This window comes from Paroedura picta, chromosome 12 (genome assembly GCF_049243985.1).
Source record: "Paroedura picta isolate Pp20150507F chromosome 12, Ppicta_v3.0, whole genome shotgun sequence".
Lineage (NCBI taxonomy): Eukaryota > Metazoa > Chordata > Lepidosauria > Squamata > Gekkonidae > Paroedura > Paroedura picta.
In genome coordinates this window covers 29,327,946-29,347,621 of record NC_135380.1, presented here as the reverse complement: position 1 = coordinate 29,347,621, position 19,676 = coordinate 29,327,946, and the positions used below count along the sequence as shown (strand labels likewise).

Below are 19,676 nucleotides of genomic sequence, written 5' to 3'. Positions count from 1 at the left end.
GAATCAAGTGTGCACAGTACATAGATTGTACAATACGGTAGCAATCTGTTGCCTTTAAGTGGAAAAAGCTAGTGTGGTTGGCGGCCAGAGGGTTGGACAGGCTTCAGAATTAGATTAGACCCATTCAGGAAGGAGAGGTATACAGATAGCAGCTATGGCTAAATGGACCCTTTGCTCAGTTCCAGAAGGAGCAAATTGTGAGAGAGCCAAAGCCTGAATAAGGGATGGGGCTGGTACATCTTCTATAAGGCAGATAGGGGACCAAGAGTCTGGCCTAGAAAATGCCATTAGGGTCATATGACAAAGAGACCCTCTCTGTGTCATTTCAGAAATGAGTGCCTCATGAAATTGCATGTAAGGAATGGGATTGTGCATGTTGGGGAAGAGAGCATATTACAAGATTGATGCTTAGGCCTCTGGGGGGAGGGCAGTCAGCATCATGACCTGCATGTGGGCTCTCCTAAGGGATTTGACTGGCCACTGCTAGAGGCATGATACTTGGCTGCTATGGCCTGTTGCCCTGGTGCAAGGACTCTTCATTTTTTTGGGTGGTTTGGATTTATTATCACCACTCACCCTTACCAGGAGGGGGCACTGTAAGGATGTATGTCTGGTATGCTCGGCCAATTTAGCAGTGCTGTGGTCAGGAATGCAGAAACGGCTCTGACAGAGCGAGTCCAATTTGTCATCCTATTAAATTGAAATTGGCCATTGATATTAAGACATTATGTTCTGACAATGCGAAAGGCGGGGCTGACTAATTTTGCTGCCTTCCTCACACTGCTCTGCTTGTGAAATGCACAATGTCCTTGCTTATAATACGAGGGCAGCTATGTGCTCTGAGCACCTGCTCTGCAGACACGGAATGTCCGGCCATAAGAAAGAATTTGGAATCTGTGAGAATTTCAGCATTTTTTCAGAAAACAAGAGAAGTTACTAGTCCTGATGACTCAAAAAATAAGCTTCAGTCTGGGAACATTTCAGAATGTGAGAGTGGTGTGAAAGAAGAAGGAGAAGAAGGAGAAGGAGAAGGAGAAGGAGAAGAAGAAGAAGAAGAAGAAGAAGAAGAAGAAGAAGAAGAAGAAGAAGAAGAAGAAGAGCTAGATTATGTACCCTGCTTTTTACTATTCAAAAGAGTCTCAAAGCAGCTTACAATCACCTGTCTCCCCACAACAGACACCCAGTGAGGTAGATGAGGCTGATACTGGCCCAAGGTCACTCAACTGGATCCATGTGGAGGAGTAGGGAATCAAACCCAGTTGTTCAGATCAGAGGCCATTGCTCTTAACCACTACACCAAGCTGGATCTCAGAAAGATATCAGAGAGAGAGAGACAGAAAGAGAAAGAAGCCATGGGGTATTTTGGATTTCCGGCAAGGACAGACAGTGAGAAAAAAGGGCCCTAGAAAAAGTTCCTCCCCTTCCTTCAAGGAGGAAGGGAGAAACAGCTTACTGAGCTGGCCAATACCCAAACATTCAGAGACCCTTTGAGGGCATGGAATGAGTAGCTCTTGAAGGTGTTTGATGGAGTTGTTTGATGGTGTTCATTGCAATTAAATTTGTAGACACACAACATAGCGGGTCTTTGAACCTGGCTATCAACCTCAGCTACCTTCCTTTCCAGAGGAAAAGAGGAACATGCTTCCTACCACCAAAGACTGCTGCTTTGCCACTTCCCAAACAGTGCACTGCAGAAGTTTCTATCTGCCTGTTTCCATTTACTGTGCCGTAGGCTGCTCTACACCGATTTTAAAGACAAACGTGCTTTTGTCATTTGGGATGCATTAGAAAGATGCCATCACCTTACAATACCCTCAGAAGTTCAAAATATACCTCAGCAGTTGTAGAGTGTGAAAAGGGAGGCTGTGTAATGCATGGTGCCTTAACACTCATGCACGCACTTTGATGCGGATGTGTGCTAGAGATGAGATCCATCGGCCACCTTGCTATTATATTTCTAAGGACCAATGCACAGATTTATTGTAGCTCTGTTCTGGAAGTTCCCTCTTGGGAATTCAGTTCCCCAGTGTGCATTTGGGTCTGGATCACAGTGTGCAAAGAGAAAGGACGTTGGCCTCCCCACACTCTTGTTGCAACCTGAAGCACCCTCATTTGGGATCCTAGTTCCCTGTTGGGAAACGTACATGTATTAATGCCTGCATGTATGTTTCCACATCAGAGCAAGTAGTGGATCACTGGAGCCCTTGGGGGTCACGAAAGCCATACACGGTCGGGTGGGGGGCTGATCTGAATCGGGACCATGCATTCCTGAGAGTTCCACTCCCAGCGTGGAGCATCAGCTGTATGGGCAGCTACAAATTGACTATATGGACTTGGTAATGTGTGAATCAGCCTCTAAAGAGACCCTGGAGAGGGAACTGAAGCTTGACTGAAAACTCCAGCAATGCCTGCCAATGAAATAGTAACAAAGCAGAAGTAGAAAGGCAAAATGGGGGAGGGGGGAGCCAGGTCCTGATTTAGCTGGCAAAGGGACAAGGAAGTAGGAGCTGCCCTTGATAAAAAGAGTCAAATGATGTGATATGGCCCCTCCAATATGACATCTGCTCCACCCATTCCAGGGGGCCAGTTCACAAAGTCTATGTGGTGTGCTTGTGGCCACCCTGAGGACTTTGGAACAGATATGGAGCTGGAGGTCCCTACTGTGAGCTCAGTTCCCGGGTGCTTGTGCGCCCTATTCCCATCAGGACTGCGGAGTGAAGTGGCTTAATCTTCCCCCACTGGTACTATTTTCCCAACTTAAAATGCATCCAGGGAGCTGCAGGTTGCCCCTTGAGTAAGTTGCCTGTTGCTCTTGGGTAGGGAAAAGCCCTCAGGGAGGAGGAGATAAGACTTAGGACCATGGACAGCACATGAGGGGGGGGAGTGGTTTCAATCTGAATTGGGCCTCTCTTTCCCTGGGGGCCAAGTTCCCCACAAGGAACTCTTGGAGTACATCTGTTGACCATCAGCTTGGGGGAAGACATGGATATTTTTATCAGGTGAATTAGCCCTCTGTGAAATCTGCAGTGGCACCTGTTCAGCTCTGGAACAGGTCATTGGCTCCCTCCGTTTCATATACGCATTCATTAACTGATGATCATAACAACCAGGGTTGACTTGTGTGTGTGAATGGGCCATTGGGTAAGAGAGGACTCTGGTGTGGCATCTCAGATACAGCATTAGTTTTCACTGCAGCTGGGCCACGTGTTCAATATCTAGTCATCCAGTCTCTGCGATATAAAAATCAACCAGCTGTGAATTCCTGGGCAAGCCAGCCTGGAATGCTTATATAACTGAGGGCAGTACCTAGTTTAGGCAAACTTACATCATTGTTTTCCTTTAGATAGAAGCCCATTGCAGACAATACATTCGATTCTGTTTGTATGAACCAGGAATCTGCCAACTACACACATCAGGAGCATGCGATACAGCTGCACATATCATGTACACGGCAAGGAGTTATGGTTTCTGGTACTTGGCAGCTGGTGGGCTCTGGGTACAAACAAACAGAATCTTAACATAGTGCCTGTGGAAGGTTATACTGATCTGCTCGAAAAATCTAAAGGTAGCAGAAATATATCTTTTTACCAGCTCTCCTAGATGGTCATTACAAAAAGGGGGGGAGGACAGTTCACAATCTCCAATTGCCAGCCTGCTTGCAAAGGAGACTAGAAGGCGTTGCAGACTTTAATTAGATGAAGTGGTGGTAGGTGTGAAAGAGGTTTCAAAAGCCCCCAGAGGCTGCTGAGGCAAAGAAAACAAGAAATAAATAATTTTGCCTCCCCTGCTGATCGGAATACAGGGGACCTTTATTAGGCAGATGGCAGATGATCGGGAGGGGCTGAGGCTTTGTGGCCAAGCATCTGCTTTGCGTGCAGAAGGGCCCAGATCCAAGCCCCGAGAATGCCTTTTCAAGGAGCTCAGGTGACAGGGGTTCTGGAAGGCCTCCCCTTACCCTGACTCCCAGGTAGCCAGTACAGGTCAAAGTGGGCAAAGAGCAGGAGGGAGCTAGGATAAGAAAAGCCATCTTGATGTGCTCCTCTTTGCAAGAGAGTGTTGTGGCTCAGTGGCAAAGAACAGGCTTTATTTATTTATTTATTTACAAGATTTGGATGTTGCTTGCAGTTGAAACAGCACATTATAATAGATCTGAAAAACGATTAAAACCAAAACTATATACCTATATAAAAACATATAAAGTAATTAAATCATTCAGCAGGAAGGTAGGATCATTTATTTATTAATTACATTTATTTATTATTTATCATTAGGGGAATGGCAGACAAAGCAAATCTTCATCTGCAGGAGGAAGACAATAATAGAAGAGAACAGACAAATGTTCCCTGGAAGGGAATCCCATAGTTTTGGCAGCATGGATGAGAAAGGAATCTCCTGAGTTGCTACCTGTTTAATATCAAAAGGTGGAGGTACCAAGCAGGTCATCAGAAGATGACCTTAGTGGTTGGATAGGTTAGTATGGGAGTAGGTGGTCCTTCAAGTGCGATGGTTCCAAGCCATAGAGGGCTGTAAAGGTCAGCACCAACACCTTGAATTAAGCCCCAAAACAAATTAGGAGGCAGTGTAGATGGGCCAGGTCTTGGAGTGATATAGTCCCTGCAGTACACTCTGGTCAAAAACCTGGCTGTGGCACTCTGAACCAATTGCACTTTTCAAGGTCAGAAAGCCCTTTTAAAAATGGTACCAGGTGCAGGGGTTGGGAAATGCTCCTACATTTAAGAACAAATACAAAGAACTACAAAATGTTTGAAAAAAAATACAGTCAAGTTCTGAGACAACTGGGCTAGGAGAAAGAACTCAGCAGAGAACTGCTGGGAATGTGTGGGGTTCCCCCCCCCCTTTTTCCTAAACTGCTAAATTACTGGGGAGCATTAACTGAAGTTGCTTTGTGGGTGCTTATAGCTTGCTGGAGTGGTGTTTTGCCTGTGTCTGTTTGGGCCTTTTGTTTGGTCTGTTGCTCACTGAGCAAGGTCTGTTTGCCTGGGACTGATTACAGGCTTTTCTCCCAAAATACACCTTGAGGTCAAACAATGACACTGATCGGCAATAGGTTCAGGATGGACAAAGGAAACACTGCTTTACACAGAGAGTGATTAAAATGTGGTCTTCACTACCAGAGGATGTAGTGATGGCCATAGGAATAAACAGATTTAAAGGGGGACTGGATAGATTCATAGAGGATGGGTCTGTCAATGGCTATGAGCCATGGGGACTAAGGCAAAATGCCACATTTAGAAGCTGCAATAAAAAACCTGGCCACTACAAGTAAACTAGCTGTCCATTCCAAATCTAGATCCTCAACATTACCTTCCAAAAAGCGAAAGAGGAGCACCAGAGATTCTCAAGGCAACCTTTCTCTAGCTGTCTCAAAGATCTTTTTCAAAAACTGCCTTCTAAAGGTCTGAATCTGAGAGGAGAGGGGGTGGGTGAAAAAAGCAACAGATCTACTTGTGGAAAATAACATCAACAAAAATCAAGATATTTACAGGCTTGTTTGGTGTCAAATACCAGTGGCATATGCTCTAAAGCTTTTATTCTTCTAGAAGATGTAGTGGAATCGATTTTGGGGGAATATTCAAACTCCATTTCACGTGGCCATCGAGGTTTCTGCTTTGAAAATATTATTAGCGACATTTGGAGTCGTTTTCGATAGCACACTAGGTGAAGAATCAATGGAAGCCCAGCAGTTCAGGGCCATCGTCACAAGAAAATGGCTGCTATTGAATTGTAGCCACTGACTTCGTGAGCCAATGAATCGTTCTCCAAAACAAGTGACAGGTGTGCTCCTGCCTTCCCAAGGGGATGCTGCGTGGCTGGAGTCTTCTTAAGAGGCTGGGCAAGCGTGGCCACTAGATCCCATAAATTCTACACTTTCATCCTCCATCAAGCTAAGGCTGCCCTCCCCCTTCTTTTAAAGCCGTGCCAGCAGGACAGGCATAATGATTCAGTGCTGATAGCAAGTGCTCGAGCCAGGATGATTATGCTCAAAGAAAGTGTTGTAGAAGTTTAGATTTATAGGAGTGTGAATAAATTTCTGTCACCGGGCGATTATTATCTTCTTTAATCTCAAAGACTCTCGTCCTCTCCCTTGCTTGTGTCTGGGGTTTCAAAAGCGTGTTTCTGATTGGAATCTAGTGCTCTCTGTCGGGAAATAACTCTCCCATATTTCATACAGAGCACCCGGGCCTCCCCAACTTAGAAGACTGATTTGGAAAGGACACAAGACTTTAGAATATTGAGACAATATTTAAACAGAGGCTGGATAGCCATCTGACAGAGAGGCTGATTCTGTGAAGGTTCAAGGGGGTGGCAGGTTACAGTGGATGAGCGACAGAGATGTGAGTGTCCTGCATAGTGCAGGGGTTGGATTAGATGGCCCAGGAAGTCCCTTCCAACTCTATGATTCTATGATTCTGTGATTCTATGTGAATGGTCTGAAATCTCACAGGACGTTTGGGCAGGAGCGGGAGAGGGTCTCCAGACCTATCTGGTCACCTGAAATAGTATCTGCTGTTCATTCAGAGCGAGCATGTTGTAGTGGTAAAGAGCAGCAGACCCTTATTTGGAGAACCCGGTTTGATTTCTCACTCTTCCACATTAAGTCCTGGGCCAGTCACAGTTCTCTCAAAACCTTTCAGAACTCAGCCAAAGTGACTGTTTTGATGACAGGAAGGGAAGGCAATTGTAAACTGCGTAGAGACTCCTTATGGTAGAGAAAAGCAAGTTATAAAAACCCACTCTTTTTCGCTGCCTGTAAACCATCCTTCTTGACAACCTGCCTTGAAGAACCAGCTTGCAAGTCAACATGGTATAGTGGTTAAGAGCAGTGGCTTCTAGACTGGAGAGCTAGGTTTGATTCCCCGCTCCTCCTCCACAGGCAGCCAGCAGGGTGACCTTGGGCCAGTCCCAGAGCTCTCTCAGCCTCACTTACCTCACAGGAGGTCTGTTGTGGGGAGAGGGAATTATAAGCCGCTTTGGGACTCCTTTGGGTAGTAGAAAGCAGGGTACAAAAAATCCCAGCTGTTCTTGAATATTTTCTAAATAAGTATAAGCATCAATCATAAAATATGAATATAACGTAGTTTTTGTGTGAGAGGCTGAGGGGAGGGGTTGTGGCCCAGTGGAAGAACACATGCCTGGCATGCAGAAGGTTGCAATTCCAGTGTACCAGCATTCAAGGATCTGAGGTGTTGAGAAGACCCTTCTGTGCTTAAGGCTTGTGACTAACCAGGTAGGACAGTCCTGACTGATTATCAGGCAGCTTCCCATAATAAAAGCCAAATTTGTGGCGGATAAATCTAGCAAAAGTATTTTGCTTTAATAGTGAAATGAAACTTCTGCCCTCAGGATGGTGCACCTGATCCATTTGCTATCCTCACAATAACCTTGTGAGGTAAATCAGGCTAAGGGTGTGCGACTGGTCTGAAATGACTCAGCAAGGACCCTGCCTGGCAGTCCACAATAATACATATTTTGATCCCAGAAACAGGAGAGATGCTTGACCTATGAACCATGGAGATGCCATTCCTAGATCTTCCAGCCAATAGTTCCTCTTAGGCCGGTCCTCCCTGAGCTCCACACAAGCACTAGAGGACAGAGCTTTGGGTCATATGTAGCATCAGTCAGAGCAGGCAATAGATCTCTGTATGGACAAAATGACCTGACTTGACATGATGATGAGGAGGAGGAGGAGGAGGAGGAGGAAAAGGAGGAGGATGTTAGCCATTCAGTCAAGTCTGACTCTTGGTGATCCTATGGCACAACCGCAGCCACGATTTCTGATCTTGCCCCTGACTTGATATAGGGCAGTTTGATTCAAGTTCCCAGATTCAATCCTTGGCATCTTGCTAAGGGCTCTTCAATAGGAGCAGTTAGGAAAAACCTTTCTCTGCCTCTAACGGAAAGAGAGGTGATGTTTTAGGGAAGTGGCCATGTGTGTCCTTGTGCAGATGAGAAGGGAACAGGAAAAAGGGAGCAGGGGAGCAAACTCTAGGCCTCTAGCTATTCATAGAGATCCCCGTTTCCTATTCCAGAACTCAACTTTGCAAAGCATGTGCAGCTGCCACTCAAAATAGCAAAAATAGCAAAATCTCTTCCCTTCTTACCTGGTAAAATTTATCACTGCACAAAATGTGTTGACTAGCAGGGTTATGCTTCTGATTTCCCTTCCCCCCCATCTTCTTGCCAGAGGGGGGCAGGGAGAATTGGGAAACACAGTCATGATGTCACATCTTGTCGTCTTGATTGCTAGAACACAATGCAGGGTTTCCATTTTGGGAGGCAGCCACATCTCCTCTGCAGCGTCTTGTTCCAGACTCTGTTCCCAGTTGCCTTGCGAAGGAAGGTGCATCTCTTGGAAAACGAAGAAAGCCAGACTTCCGCGGCATGACTAATAGGAGTCTTCACGTGTGGGAAGGAGATGTGTCTGCAAATTAATCCTTGAAGGATGACTTAAAGAAAGGGAAATGAGGCTTTCTGGAACCCTGGGATGGCGTGTGCCGCAGCAGGCCCTGAGATGGAGGCTGAGTAGGTTAGGTGGGGATTTCTTTCCAGGCTGGGGGTGTACCAGGGTGTCACTGCCCAAGACATCAGTACATGTCCCAGGATTGGTTTTGGTCAGGCAGGGTGCAGAATCCTGTACTGTTCCGGAAGCCCATGAAACGTTGCAGGACCGAGACTCCAAACATGTTTTAGGAAGGCAAAATCATGGGTTTCTTGCTTCTATTTTTTGAACTATGGCTGGTTTTGTGAAACCAGAATACAGCTTGCAGATAATCGTTCCAGTCTTGATTTGACTTAACAGATCCTAGTTGCTTCATCTTTGCTTTTTCTCTCACAGAGAGACAAGGTAAGTATCCTGTCCTGCATTGTAGAGAGGGCAGTGCCAGGGAACAAGGGTGTCTCTGTTTGTATATCACTTGGAACCACTGTTCAGACTAACTGACCAGTAAGCCAATTTCACCATGGTCTCAGCTCTGATTTTCTCCCCAGTGGGGTCCCATGATGGCTGACCTAATTCTCCCCCTCCCTTCCTTGTATCCTAACAATAACAGTGCTATTAAGCAGTGTGCATATGACTGGGCCAGTGCTGCCCTGCGTCCTACCATGGCAGTGTGAGAATTTGAACCCGGATCTCTGAGATCCTAGTCTTAACACTCAACCCCCTTTGTGACACTGGCAGTCCTTTGACATAGTCTAACTCAGCCTTTCTCAATTTTTTTACCATTGAGAAACCCCTGAAACATTCTTCAGGCTTCGAAAAAAACTCGAAGTGGCACTATCATGCAGAATTGGGAAGCATTGCTATGTACACACCCACCTAGGGCCCCTCCCCTTCCCACCCTGTTCAGACCAATCATTGGCCATTGGGGGGGGCAGGTCAACATGACTATATATGGTCATATAACCCAATAAATGTTTAACAAATTTTTTTTAATTATAAAAAAATAATTAACTCCCACTCATTTAGGAAACCCTTCCAGGGGCATCACGAATCCATGGTCTAGCTAGTCTCAGCTAGTGGGGTGACCATTTTCCTGTGATTATACTAGCCCCAGCTGGTTTAATTTAACTGCAGTTTTATGTGATGTCTGAGCCACTGGTCACATGCCCTTTCTCCAGTGAGCTCAGCAAGGCATGTATAAAGTTAATGTTTTAATTACAATAAACCTATGAGGAAGGTTGAAATGAGGCAGGGTGACTGGGCCAGCTCATCCCCGTGAGCTTCATGGGAGAGTCAGAATTCGAACCCAGGTTTCCACAGCCATAGGAATACCCAGGGGAATGCAACCCCTCTTTGTGAAACTTTGGGTGTCTCCAGCCTGACTTCTGATGCGCAGTGGCCAAGGGGAGGAGATCTCCACCTGTGGAACTCCTGTTCTTGCACAGCCATGAAAAGAACAGGGAGGAAAATGGGAACTACTCCGAACACTGCTGCGTAGGTAAAATTTTCAGTTGGTTGGATAAAGGGTGCCAGATGAGGATCAAAGATCTTTCTTTTCTCTAAGTGACATCTTTCGACTTGCACCACACAATGACTGTATATAATTTCCACAGGTACTCTGTAGCCATGGTGATAAGGAAGGGATAATTACCTGAGTCGAGAGACAGATAGATAAAGCAAGGAAGCCGAATGTTTCATACTTCCTTCCCTCCCTCAAAAAGGAGGGAGGTGGGGACACCTGGAGTCTTGCTTTTCTCATGTAACCATTCCCAAACTCCCCCCCTCCCTCTGCAATCTTTGCCACTTTAACTTAGCAGCTCCCTCAGAGCAGAGGGCATTGTCAAAAATAAATTGCACACTGAAGTGCCCCAGTAGAGTCACATATTCTAGTTGTTTCACTAACACATTGGGCATTTTGGGGTGAACTTAGCGGGGGTGTTGCCCTTTAATGAGCCTACATTGACGGTTATCAGTAAGATTTGAGGGCGCATTGGACACTGTGTCTTGCCCCGTGTAGGCGAGAGTAGCATGGCACCTGCTTGCATCAAGTTCTGTGTAGGAGCTAATACCACTGGGTCAGGAGCAGACTGCATTTTACAAAATTCTTTAATTTCCAAAGTTTGCCCTTTTCAATTTGATTGTGGTGCTGGTAGATATTGCTGCTTTGCTGAGGTTGATTAGCTGCCATTTACGGCCTCCGCAATGTTGAATGACTAGCTGTAGTTTTCTGTGGGTGTTAATTTGAATAAAGGGGGGATCCCGTATCTTGAAACTGAAAATGTAGACTCCACCTGGCTGCTGCACAGGAGAATTTCCCAGCAGATCAGCATGTCTGCCTCTCAGGCTAGGCTGTTGGAAAGCTGAGGGTAAGGTGAGGTTGAGAGAGAAAGGAGAAGGGAGTTCACAGGCAACAACAAGAGCAGCTTTGATCTCAGCCATGTCCTGGCAGGGATCCATGCCATAACAGCCACGTTATGGCAGGGATCCTCAGCCTTGTTGAGCCTGTGGTCACTTTCAGAATTTTGAGAGTATGTTGTAAGTGCTTCACAAAATGGCCGCCTCAGGAGTCAGGACCAATTACAAAATGGCTGCCATGGGGGCAATAGCAAAATGTTGGGCAGCTGTGATGGGGACAGCTGTTTCAGAATGGGTGTTCCCTGCAGACCCAAAAGTGATAACTCCTGGATTCTTTTACTCTAGTGAAGTAGAAGAAAACCAGGTTTGGTCTTTAGCTTCGGAAAATAAGCCCCTTGTGGCAGAAACAAGCAAGCACCAAGAAATGCATCAGTGGGCACCATGGGATCACTGCTTTATGAGTTCATCCAGTATACACAGGCTGTGGTTTCTAACAGCATGAGAAAGCTTACTTGGTTTCTCTCCCTTCATGTTTAGGGTTGCTAGCTCTTAGTTGGGAAATACCTGGAAACTTTGGCTATGGTGCCAGGAGTAGGGCAGGATTTGGGGCGGGGAGGGTGGGCCCTACAGCCCAGCCTCCAAAGCCACTCTTTTCTCCAGGACAACTGATCTCTTTAGTCTGGAGATGAGCTGTAATTTCAGGGATCCCTAGGTCCCACCTGGGAACAGGCATATTTCCACTTCAGCCGGAGCCAGTTGGTGGCATATCAGGCTCTCTCAGGTTGATGGTTCCAGGCCTGCTTTAAGCTGGAGTGCAGTTTCCCACCCTGGCCATCACCTGGAATCTGTCACCAGGGCAGTTGCTTTGCCTTCCCCTCATGTGTGCTTCTATCTCCCTCACTGTCCCAGTTTCCTGATACCCCTTTACAATTCCCATTGGCTCCCTGCCATGAGGAAACACATTCCAAATATGCACAGACCGCAAGCAGGATACCCGAGCATTTTGCTAAATTTCCTGTCAGGGAGTAAGGCAACAAGATGCTTGACTGGGGCTGGTTTTTATTTTCTAGGTTAATGGAGCTCTGTGCCACCCTAGGCGGTCGTTGGCAGAAGGCTGCACAATTTGACACCGAAAAGCTCGTGCCAGTGTGTCTTCCTTCTCTGCATCTGGGGAAATGTAACTGCTTGGTCCATGTGGTCCTGTAGAGGAGCACAGCCTTGAGAGCCTCAGACTAACTCCTGTGATACTAAAGACTGGCCAAGGAAAAGACAAAAAGAGCAGAGATGTGAATATAGGCAGCAAACTGCATTTCCTAGTCTGAAAGCCTGACCCCAAGATAGGGTTGCCAGACCGCTGGACTGTTTCCGCACTAGCAATATCGTTTGGATTTGCATTTTTAAAGGTTCAACTTTTTAACCTGTTTCTGCACTAAAATTTTCTTCTTCAGGCAGAATCCTGAATTTCCCCCTCACTTGTCCTCAGCAAAGGAATCCCTAGAAAACCACATGGCATCTTTTCAAGCAGGGGCTAACAGGGTCTAAATCGAGGCTGCCCAATGTGAAAATGCAGTTAGGTTTTCCCCCCACACATGCCATTTTTAGTCGATTGGGAATGCCCCTTGTCTCTTTGCTGTTCTCCCTGCCTTCCTCCACCTTCCTCCGTTCTGAAAAATTTGCCTTTAAAAAAAAATGGGGTGATCGTGTTAGAACACTTTTTCTACGTTTTTTAAAAAGCAGCATTGCAGATTTACACAGCAGCATTATAATGTTATAATGTTTTAACCCAGATTTTTTTACAAATTACATTCAGGACACTTTGGGGGGAGGAGGGAAGGTGATGAAGGGCACAGTATAGTGGGATTAAGGAGCACAATGAAAACAAAGGTGCAAGCAGGCACCATTTTGCAAAAAAAGAAATTGTGAATTTTACCCTGGGAGATAAGGGGGGGGGGAACACAAATGCGGAAATGCTAGTCAACTTGCAGCATTCAAAGGAAATCCAGAGCGAAGCTAAAACGAGGTTTGTCCCCTAATGTGGAAACAGTCCTGGTGGAGGCCGGAATACCCTACCACCAAGCCACACTGCCCCCTCCCCATCAGCCGGCTGGAGTGAGACACTTACCTGGAAAAGGAGGAGACCTTGCCAACGGTGCAGAGATGTGTCTATATTACTTCCAATGTGACCCAGGAGTAATATCATGTCAGTGATGTTGGGGTGATGCTCTGGTGTTTGAGCAAAAACTCTAGGGTAGTAGCCAAATTTACCATAGAGTTTTTGCCCCAATACCAGAACATCACCCCAATGACACTGCATGCTGATGTCATTTCCGGGTCACGTCAGAAGTGATGTAGACACATCATTGCAGCATCAGCTGACCTCCCTCCCACTCCTGGTTAATCCACATCCTCCCCTGCCATTTGCTGTGAGGGACTTGGGAACCCTACCCAGAAGAACCTGGCCTGCTCTGAGCAATTGGCATGAGGGCACTGATTTGGCAAATGTAGTGTGGACAGCCTGTGTAGTGTAGCGGTTAGAGAGTTAGACTAGGATCCGGGTGACCCGGGTTCAGATCCCCACTCTGCCTTGGAAGCTGACTGGGTGACATTGGGCCAGTCACACATTCTCAGCCTAACCCACCTCACAGGGTTATTGTGGTGAGAATAAAATGGAGAAGAGGCAAATGATGAAAACCATTTTTGGACTCCCTTGGAAAGGCAGGATATAAGTAAAGTAAATAAACAGTCCTCCGTGCTTTGCTGAAATCTCGATGGGAGCTCATCTCCTTGGCCTTCCTCAGGTCACCAATACCTGCAGCAGCTTCAAGTTTTTACAATCTAGCCCACCCCCCTTGTACCATGTGGTTGGCCTTGCTTGCTGGAGACACTGGAAGGGATTTTCTGTGAGGGCACTCTTCGATCAGGAGGTCCAAATGTTGTGCTTGAACTATGCCATACACAGCCAAGGTACAGCCAAGCTGGAGCATCTTCAAAGGTAAGGGTTAGTGCTTCCAACAGCCATCAATCTGTGGTTTGAGGTGTCAAGTAGAAAGCAGCTCTGCACAGACTGAGCCAGCGGCTGGTGAACGTTGATGCCAAGCTGTTAGTTCAAAGGGAGCTAGGCCATTATCCAGCACTCCTCAGTTAAAACTGGCAGCTCTAGCTTGGGATATTCCTGGAAATTTAAGGGGTGATGTTTGGGGATTTTGGGGAAGGAGCTCAGCTGTGATATGATGTCACTCTAGGTTTTACATAGTCTCTATGGTATACTGTAGAAGCTGCAGTTTCCCCCAAGGAAATGGACTCCAGTAGTCTGAAAATCAGTTGTAATTCTGGGAGAACTCCAAGTCCCACTGGATGTCAATAATTCTGTCCTCAGTTAAGTGGGTGAGCATCATTTCCAAGTGAAACCAGACGATCCTCAGCCACTTTCTATGATGGGAAGCAGTAATGTTGTGGTTTGGTCCCAGGTAAAAGAAGCTGGCTTTATCCCCTGTCAAGCACCTTACAATCTTCACAGTCACTCAAGGAGGAGAATATATATATATTCAGCTTGGTGTAGTGGTTAGGAGCTTCTAATCTGGCAGCCAGGTTTGATTCCCGCTCCTCCTCCACATGCAGCCAGCTGGGTGACCTCGGGCTTGTTACAACCTTGATAAAGATATTCTGACCAAGCAGTAATATCAGGGCTCTGTCAGCCTCATCTATCTCACAGAGTGTCTGTTGTGCGGACAGGAAGGGGAAGGTGAATATAACCTGCTTTGATACCCCTTCTGGTAAAGTTACATATAAGAACTAACTCTTCTTAACACACACACCAGAAAGTTTCCTCTTCTGAACAACAAAAAGAACTTCCAATCTTTCACTTCAAGCAGCAGCGACCCAAATTAAAAGGCTGATGTTTTTAAATGTCTTGGGCTGAGGTGAATGAGTAGCTCCTAATGTATGCCCTGTCCCCACCCTGCCTCCACCTATAAAAAGGGAGAGGTGGGAAGAGAAAAGGGCCAGGTCATGAGCAAGGCCCAGTGAGTGTGTGGTCAGTCCTGGGTGGAGCCTGGGAAAGCTTCTATTGAGCAGAGTTTGCCCAATCATAGCAGCGTCATACTGAGTGCAGTAAATAAACCTCCCAAGAAATAAATTGCAGAAAAAGAAAACATGCATTTATTCAGGTATATTTGGCTCACCTCCAGGTTGCAGTCAGAAGAAAAAGAAAGAAACCTAGCCTAAAGAATACTCTAACGTACTCCCCCTTTACTTTGTGACGCCAGCCCAAAGGGGCTTCTTCCTGGTTCAAGCACCAGCTGGCTTTCCTTGGTCTCTCTCCCCACAAAAGCAACACAAGCACACTTTTCATAGTCCAAAATAGGGACACATTTGCAATGCCTCGTAGCACAGGTCTCTTTTGCCTTCCCCCTATGTCTTATTACAGATTTAGAAGAAAAGGCAGCATTTGTTCATTTGGCTAAGGATGTGTTAGAATCACCCAGATATCTGGCGTTGTGCTATCACAGTTCAGAAATAGACCTTAGCTCCTCTAGGGTTTGCAAAGGTAGGATGTGGCTGCTGCCTGGTGCCTTATGGCTCATGTGCCTGCATTGGCATACCTGTGCTCCAGAGGCAAGATGCATCTAGAAGCAAAGCTTCTCGAGATCCCAGGAGGGAGCTGAACCCAGAAAGATGACTCAAGAATTTAAATGGCCTCAGCAAAAGGCAAAAATAGGGGCAGGGGGCAGGAAAGAAGGATTGCCCCTGGTAAGGAGGACCAGTTTGCCAGTGTTAGAAGGGGCAGACTAAGCTCTGACATTGATAAATGCAAAATATAGCCCATTGAGTTGCAAACGATCCCAGGCATTTTTATAGACCCCCTGGGGGTCTATTCTGGTGTTCCTTACTGGTGTGGCTGCTTCATCCGCATTGACAGTGTTTCCCTGCTCCCCACCCAGGTCCCCTTGCAGAGGTGGGATAAATGATGCCAATTGGCAAAGAGAGACCAAGTTGCTTAATTTGAAGACCTAGGTTGTGTGACTTGGCTCTTCTTGGAGCAAATCTCCACCCATTTATCTCCATTCCAGATAACGATTTGCCTTCTGCGTTTCTCAGACAGCTCTTTAAAAGCACAGGAGCGAGGCCACAAGCCAGCTGGTGACCCCACAGCATGTGTTTGGGGGAGGGCAGTATTTATTAACTCCAGAAGCATCTGTGCCGGACAGTGTCCTGTTCTTGAGTTCCCTGCTCAGTGATATCTCCTGTCTCTCTTGGCACGGCCCCTCTGCTCGTTTGTGTTTTGCTACCTTTTGAGAAATCCTTTTGAATCCCGAATTCTTTGCTGGAAATACAGTGGTGTGTGTGTGTGTGTGTGTGTGTGAGAGAGAGAGAGAGAGAGAGAGAGAGAGAGAGAGAGAGAGAGAGCGTGGCAAGAGACGGCCTTGGCCTGGCGATGACAACCAGTTGAGCAGCATTAAGAGCTGCACTTGTAAGGGAAGGGGTTGTGGGCCGGCTTCACTTTGTGCCACTGAGGGCATGCTGGTTTTAGTTTTGTAAGGCTGTCTTGCTCTTAAACTGCTGGGGGCCTCTAGGATTTCTAAGGTCACTGGCGGGGGTGGGGTGGGGGGTGGGGAGGGTTTCCACTGGTGATGGTTGATGAGTATCTTCAAAAGATGGCTTGTCCATCACCCTCATGGGTCTTGCTGGGAGGCAGGGCAGCTGCAGAAGAGTGTTGGCTGCTGAGCCACAAGGGAGGGCGGTATATACATATAATTAAATAAATAATAAAGAGCCACTGCTGACCAGAGGAAGCCTTGCTGCCTGCTGGAATGAACCGAGAGCATGCCCTGGGATGTGTCCTGCAGGAGTTCCAGCAGCGCAGAGGAGTTCTTCACCATACAGCAGGTTACATGGTGGTACTTTTTGGTAGTACCATCAGCTGGCATGGCACTTTACAGATTACAAGGCCTGCTCCGAGGAGCTTAGACGAATGATGTGGAGGGGAGAGGGAGAGGAGGAGGCGCAGTTTCATGTGCTTAGACTAAGTTTCAGTTGTGCCAAAAGTTTCATAGAAAAGATGGGGGATTTAGGAGGGATTTGAAGGAAACAAGAGTCCCTGGCTTGGATGTTTCCGCATCGCTTCCACATTTGCCATTGTGCACTCACTGCCTTTGTGAATTGGGAAGGCACTGGCAGCGGCAACTGCACATCCTCACTGGGACAATACCCCCCCTCCCGCCAGCTGTCAGAAAAATCTTACCCGTGGTGGGCCAGATGGTGGGCACAATGGGACACAATGGGGCACAGATGAGTGACAGTTCTGGATTTGTAGGGGTGGGGAGATTGAGAAACCTTCCCACCCACATGGGTGACCAGAACTAAAATAGTTTTGGGAAACTACGGGGCAAACCAGGCAAAACTACCGATGGAGACAGCAGAACGACTGGAGCATGTGGTCATGTGGATGCCGTGGAAAAACTCTGTTCTGATTTGAGCAGCAGGGCAGAATGAATCTTCTGTGTGGAAGCAGCTTGGGAGGCAGTTCCAGGAATAAGAAGCCACCAAAGGAGAGGACACCTACTGGAGGAAGCAATAAAGGGGTGGTGGAACTGGAGAAGTTAGACCGGGACACGAGAGCAGAGCATAAAGGGGTCAAAGGTTTTCGAAGGTAAGGATGAGGAGTTTGTATTAAGAGAAGCCATCACTTAAAATATGTGGTTATGTTGTCGTATAATCTCAAATACAGTCAAGACTGGAATTGCGCTGGGAATCCCACTCCCCACCCCAGTCTCTTTGCCCCATTCCTGAAGCAGTGTACCTGCCAGCCACCTGGAGAACACTGAAGTTCCCAGACTCCTCCAGGAAACTGATAGCAAATAAGCTGGTTTAAGTTTAAGGAGCAGCTGAGCCAGGTGTGAATTTGTGCACCACTGATCTATAAGGATGTATTTATCTATCAGCGTGGGGCAGGACAGGCGATGTTCCCACCAGCCCCCCAGGTGAGTAAGGATCTGCCCACCGTTATGTTGGAAGGAGTTGACCTTTGTGCTGGAGGTCCCCAAGTGCCAGGCGTAGCTCTGCAACCCCCCCCCCAACTACCCCCTCCCAAGCCCAGAGTCTTTCGGTGTGCCTGGGGTGGCAGTAGATGGATCTTGCATCTCAGACAGCGATTTTTTTTTAATGTGAGCGGATGGTTGCCAGGGAAACAGAGGCTTAGGGGAGTCTCGCGCCGACGTAGCTTGCCGGCCGCTCCAAGCAGATGCTGGATGGCATCTCCGTGCCTCGGCAGAACGGCAGCGAACATCTCAATGCGACCGAGGCAAGCCAGAGCCAGGAGCTTGCCTGCCACCTGGGTGTAGCTTTGGGGGCGTCTTCGGTGCCTGCTTGGTAACACCCTCTCCCTCTCTCACCCCACAGGGGTTCCTGAGCCGCCGGCTAAAAGGCTCCATTAAAAGGACAAAGAGCCAGCCCAAGCTTGACAGAAACAGCAGCTTCCGCCACATTCTACCTGGCTTCAGAAACGTGGACAATGAGAGGTAAGGCGTCTGCATCTGGGTCAGAAGGAGAAAAGATCCGTTTGCCTGCTTTTCTTTCTTTCTTTCTTTTTGCATGCCGGCATCGCCCTCCCAGGCGTTCGGAGCCAAAGGCCTGGTACATGACAGGGGGGCGGTTCACTTGATTACGGCAATTGGTAGCTTCGTTTCCTTTTTCGGTAGAGCCTGCAATTGAAAGCTTCGAGGGTTTTTTAAAAAATTAATCCAGCGTGGTCTAGAAATCTGTCTGGGGAGGCAGAGGATCGGGTGCTCGTCAAATGATGCCTTCTCTGCTGGTGACCAGCTCTGGCACAGGTGCTGCTGCTGAAAGGGAACAGAATTGGGGACTGCCAGATGTTGCTCAGAATTTCCATCTCTGGATCTGCCTTTGTAAATGATCCTGAGGGTCAAGCCACTGCAGGTTCCTTGTTGTCGGACAGGGCTCTTGTTTGCTCCCCCCCCCTCCCCCGGACAATATTGATACGGCATGTTTCTTATAGTCAGGAGATGGGTGTGTTGTGTGGAGAGATGTGTAGGTAGATCATAGGGATGCATTTCCTATGTGCCTATGTGAGATGTGCCTGGAATGGCACCTTAGTCCTGCATGTGTGCTTCATGGGGAGAAGGAAGTGTTATTCCATAGTCAGTGTATGCCTGCCACACCCACCCAAATATAAAGTGACCTTTGATTTTTGAACTGGGGGGGAGGGGGCTGGAGTCAAGGGCATCAGTTTGTTCAGGGACACCCAGTTTTCCAGATTTGGGAAGTGGAAATCTCTCCTGCAAAACGCTGGCTTTCCTTGGCTGCGATGCAAATATTTGCAGAGAGCAGCACAATAGCATTATGTACCTTGTCAACATGATTCAGTTCCGATCCTTGAGATCTGTGCCTGCCAAGCAGGGAGATTTAATTAACCAGAGTGCATTGAGTCAAGTTGTCCAACAGCCTGGGTTCAGGCGCTGGTCTGGCATGTGCCTACGTGTGCCCCGCGAGGTTGGTTTGTGGGGAGGAATTTTCAAGTGTTTGTTTTTGGGGTGTCTTTTTCCAGTCTGGAGAGGACAAGGGGGTTCGATGTGGGCAGTTTGGAAACTGCCTGCTTTGAAGAGCGTTTGGCCACCTTGGTTTAAGCCTCATCTGAAGCAGGGCAAGGGGCGGGGGGGGACGGACTGCTAGTTGGTCAGTGCATTGTAATGCTTCCGAGTTGGCATCTGGAATGGAGCAGATTGGATGCAGCGGCTTGAAAAATATCTTTGCCTGTGCTGTAAGGGGTGGGTGGGCGTTCCAAGCGCAAAGTCAGGTGCCGGCGGAAAGGAGGCCTCCTGATCGGGAGGCTGCCTGCAGTAAA

The 19,676-nt window shown here is 47.4% G+C and overlaps 1 protein-coding gene across 8 annotated transcripts in view; it reads left to right on the top strand.

The window, feature by feature from the left end:
* DAB2IP (DAB2 interacting protein) overlaps positions 1-19,676 on the top strand; it is a 256,241-nt gene that overhangs the window by 94,038 nt on the left and 142,527 nt on the right. For all 8 annotated transcript variants that reach the window (XM_077306778.1, XM_077306776.1, XM_077306777.1 and 5 more), the window contains exon 3: positions 18,215-18,333. In XM_077306778.1, the coding sequence (XP_077162893.1) occupies positions 18,215-18,333 (119 nt within the window). The remainder of the gene's footprint in view (positions 1-18,214; positions 18,334-19,676) is intronic.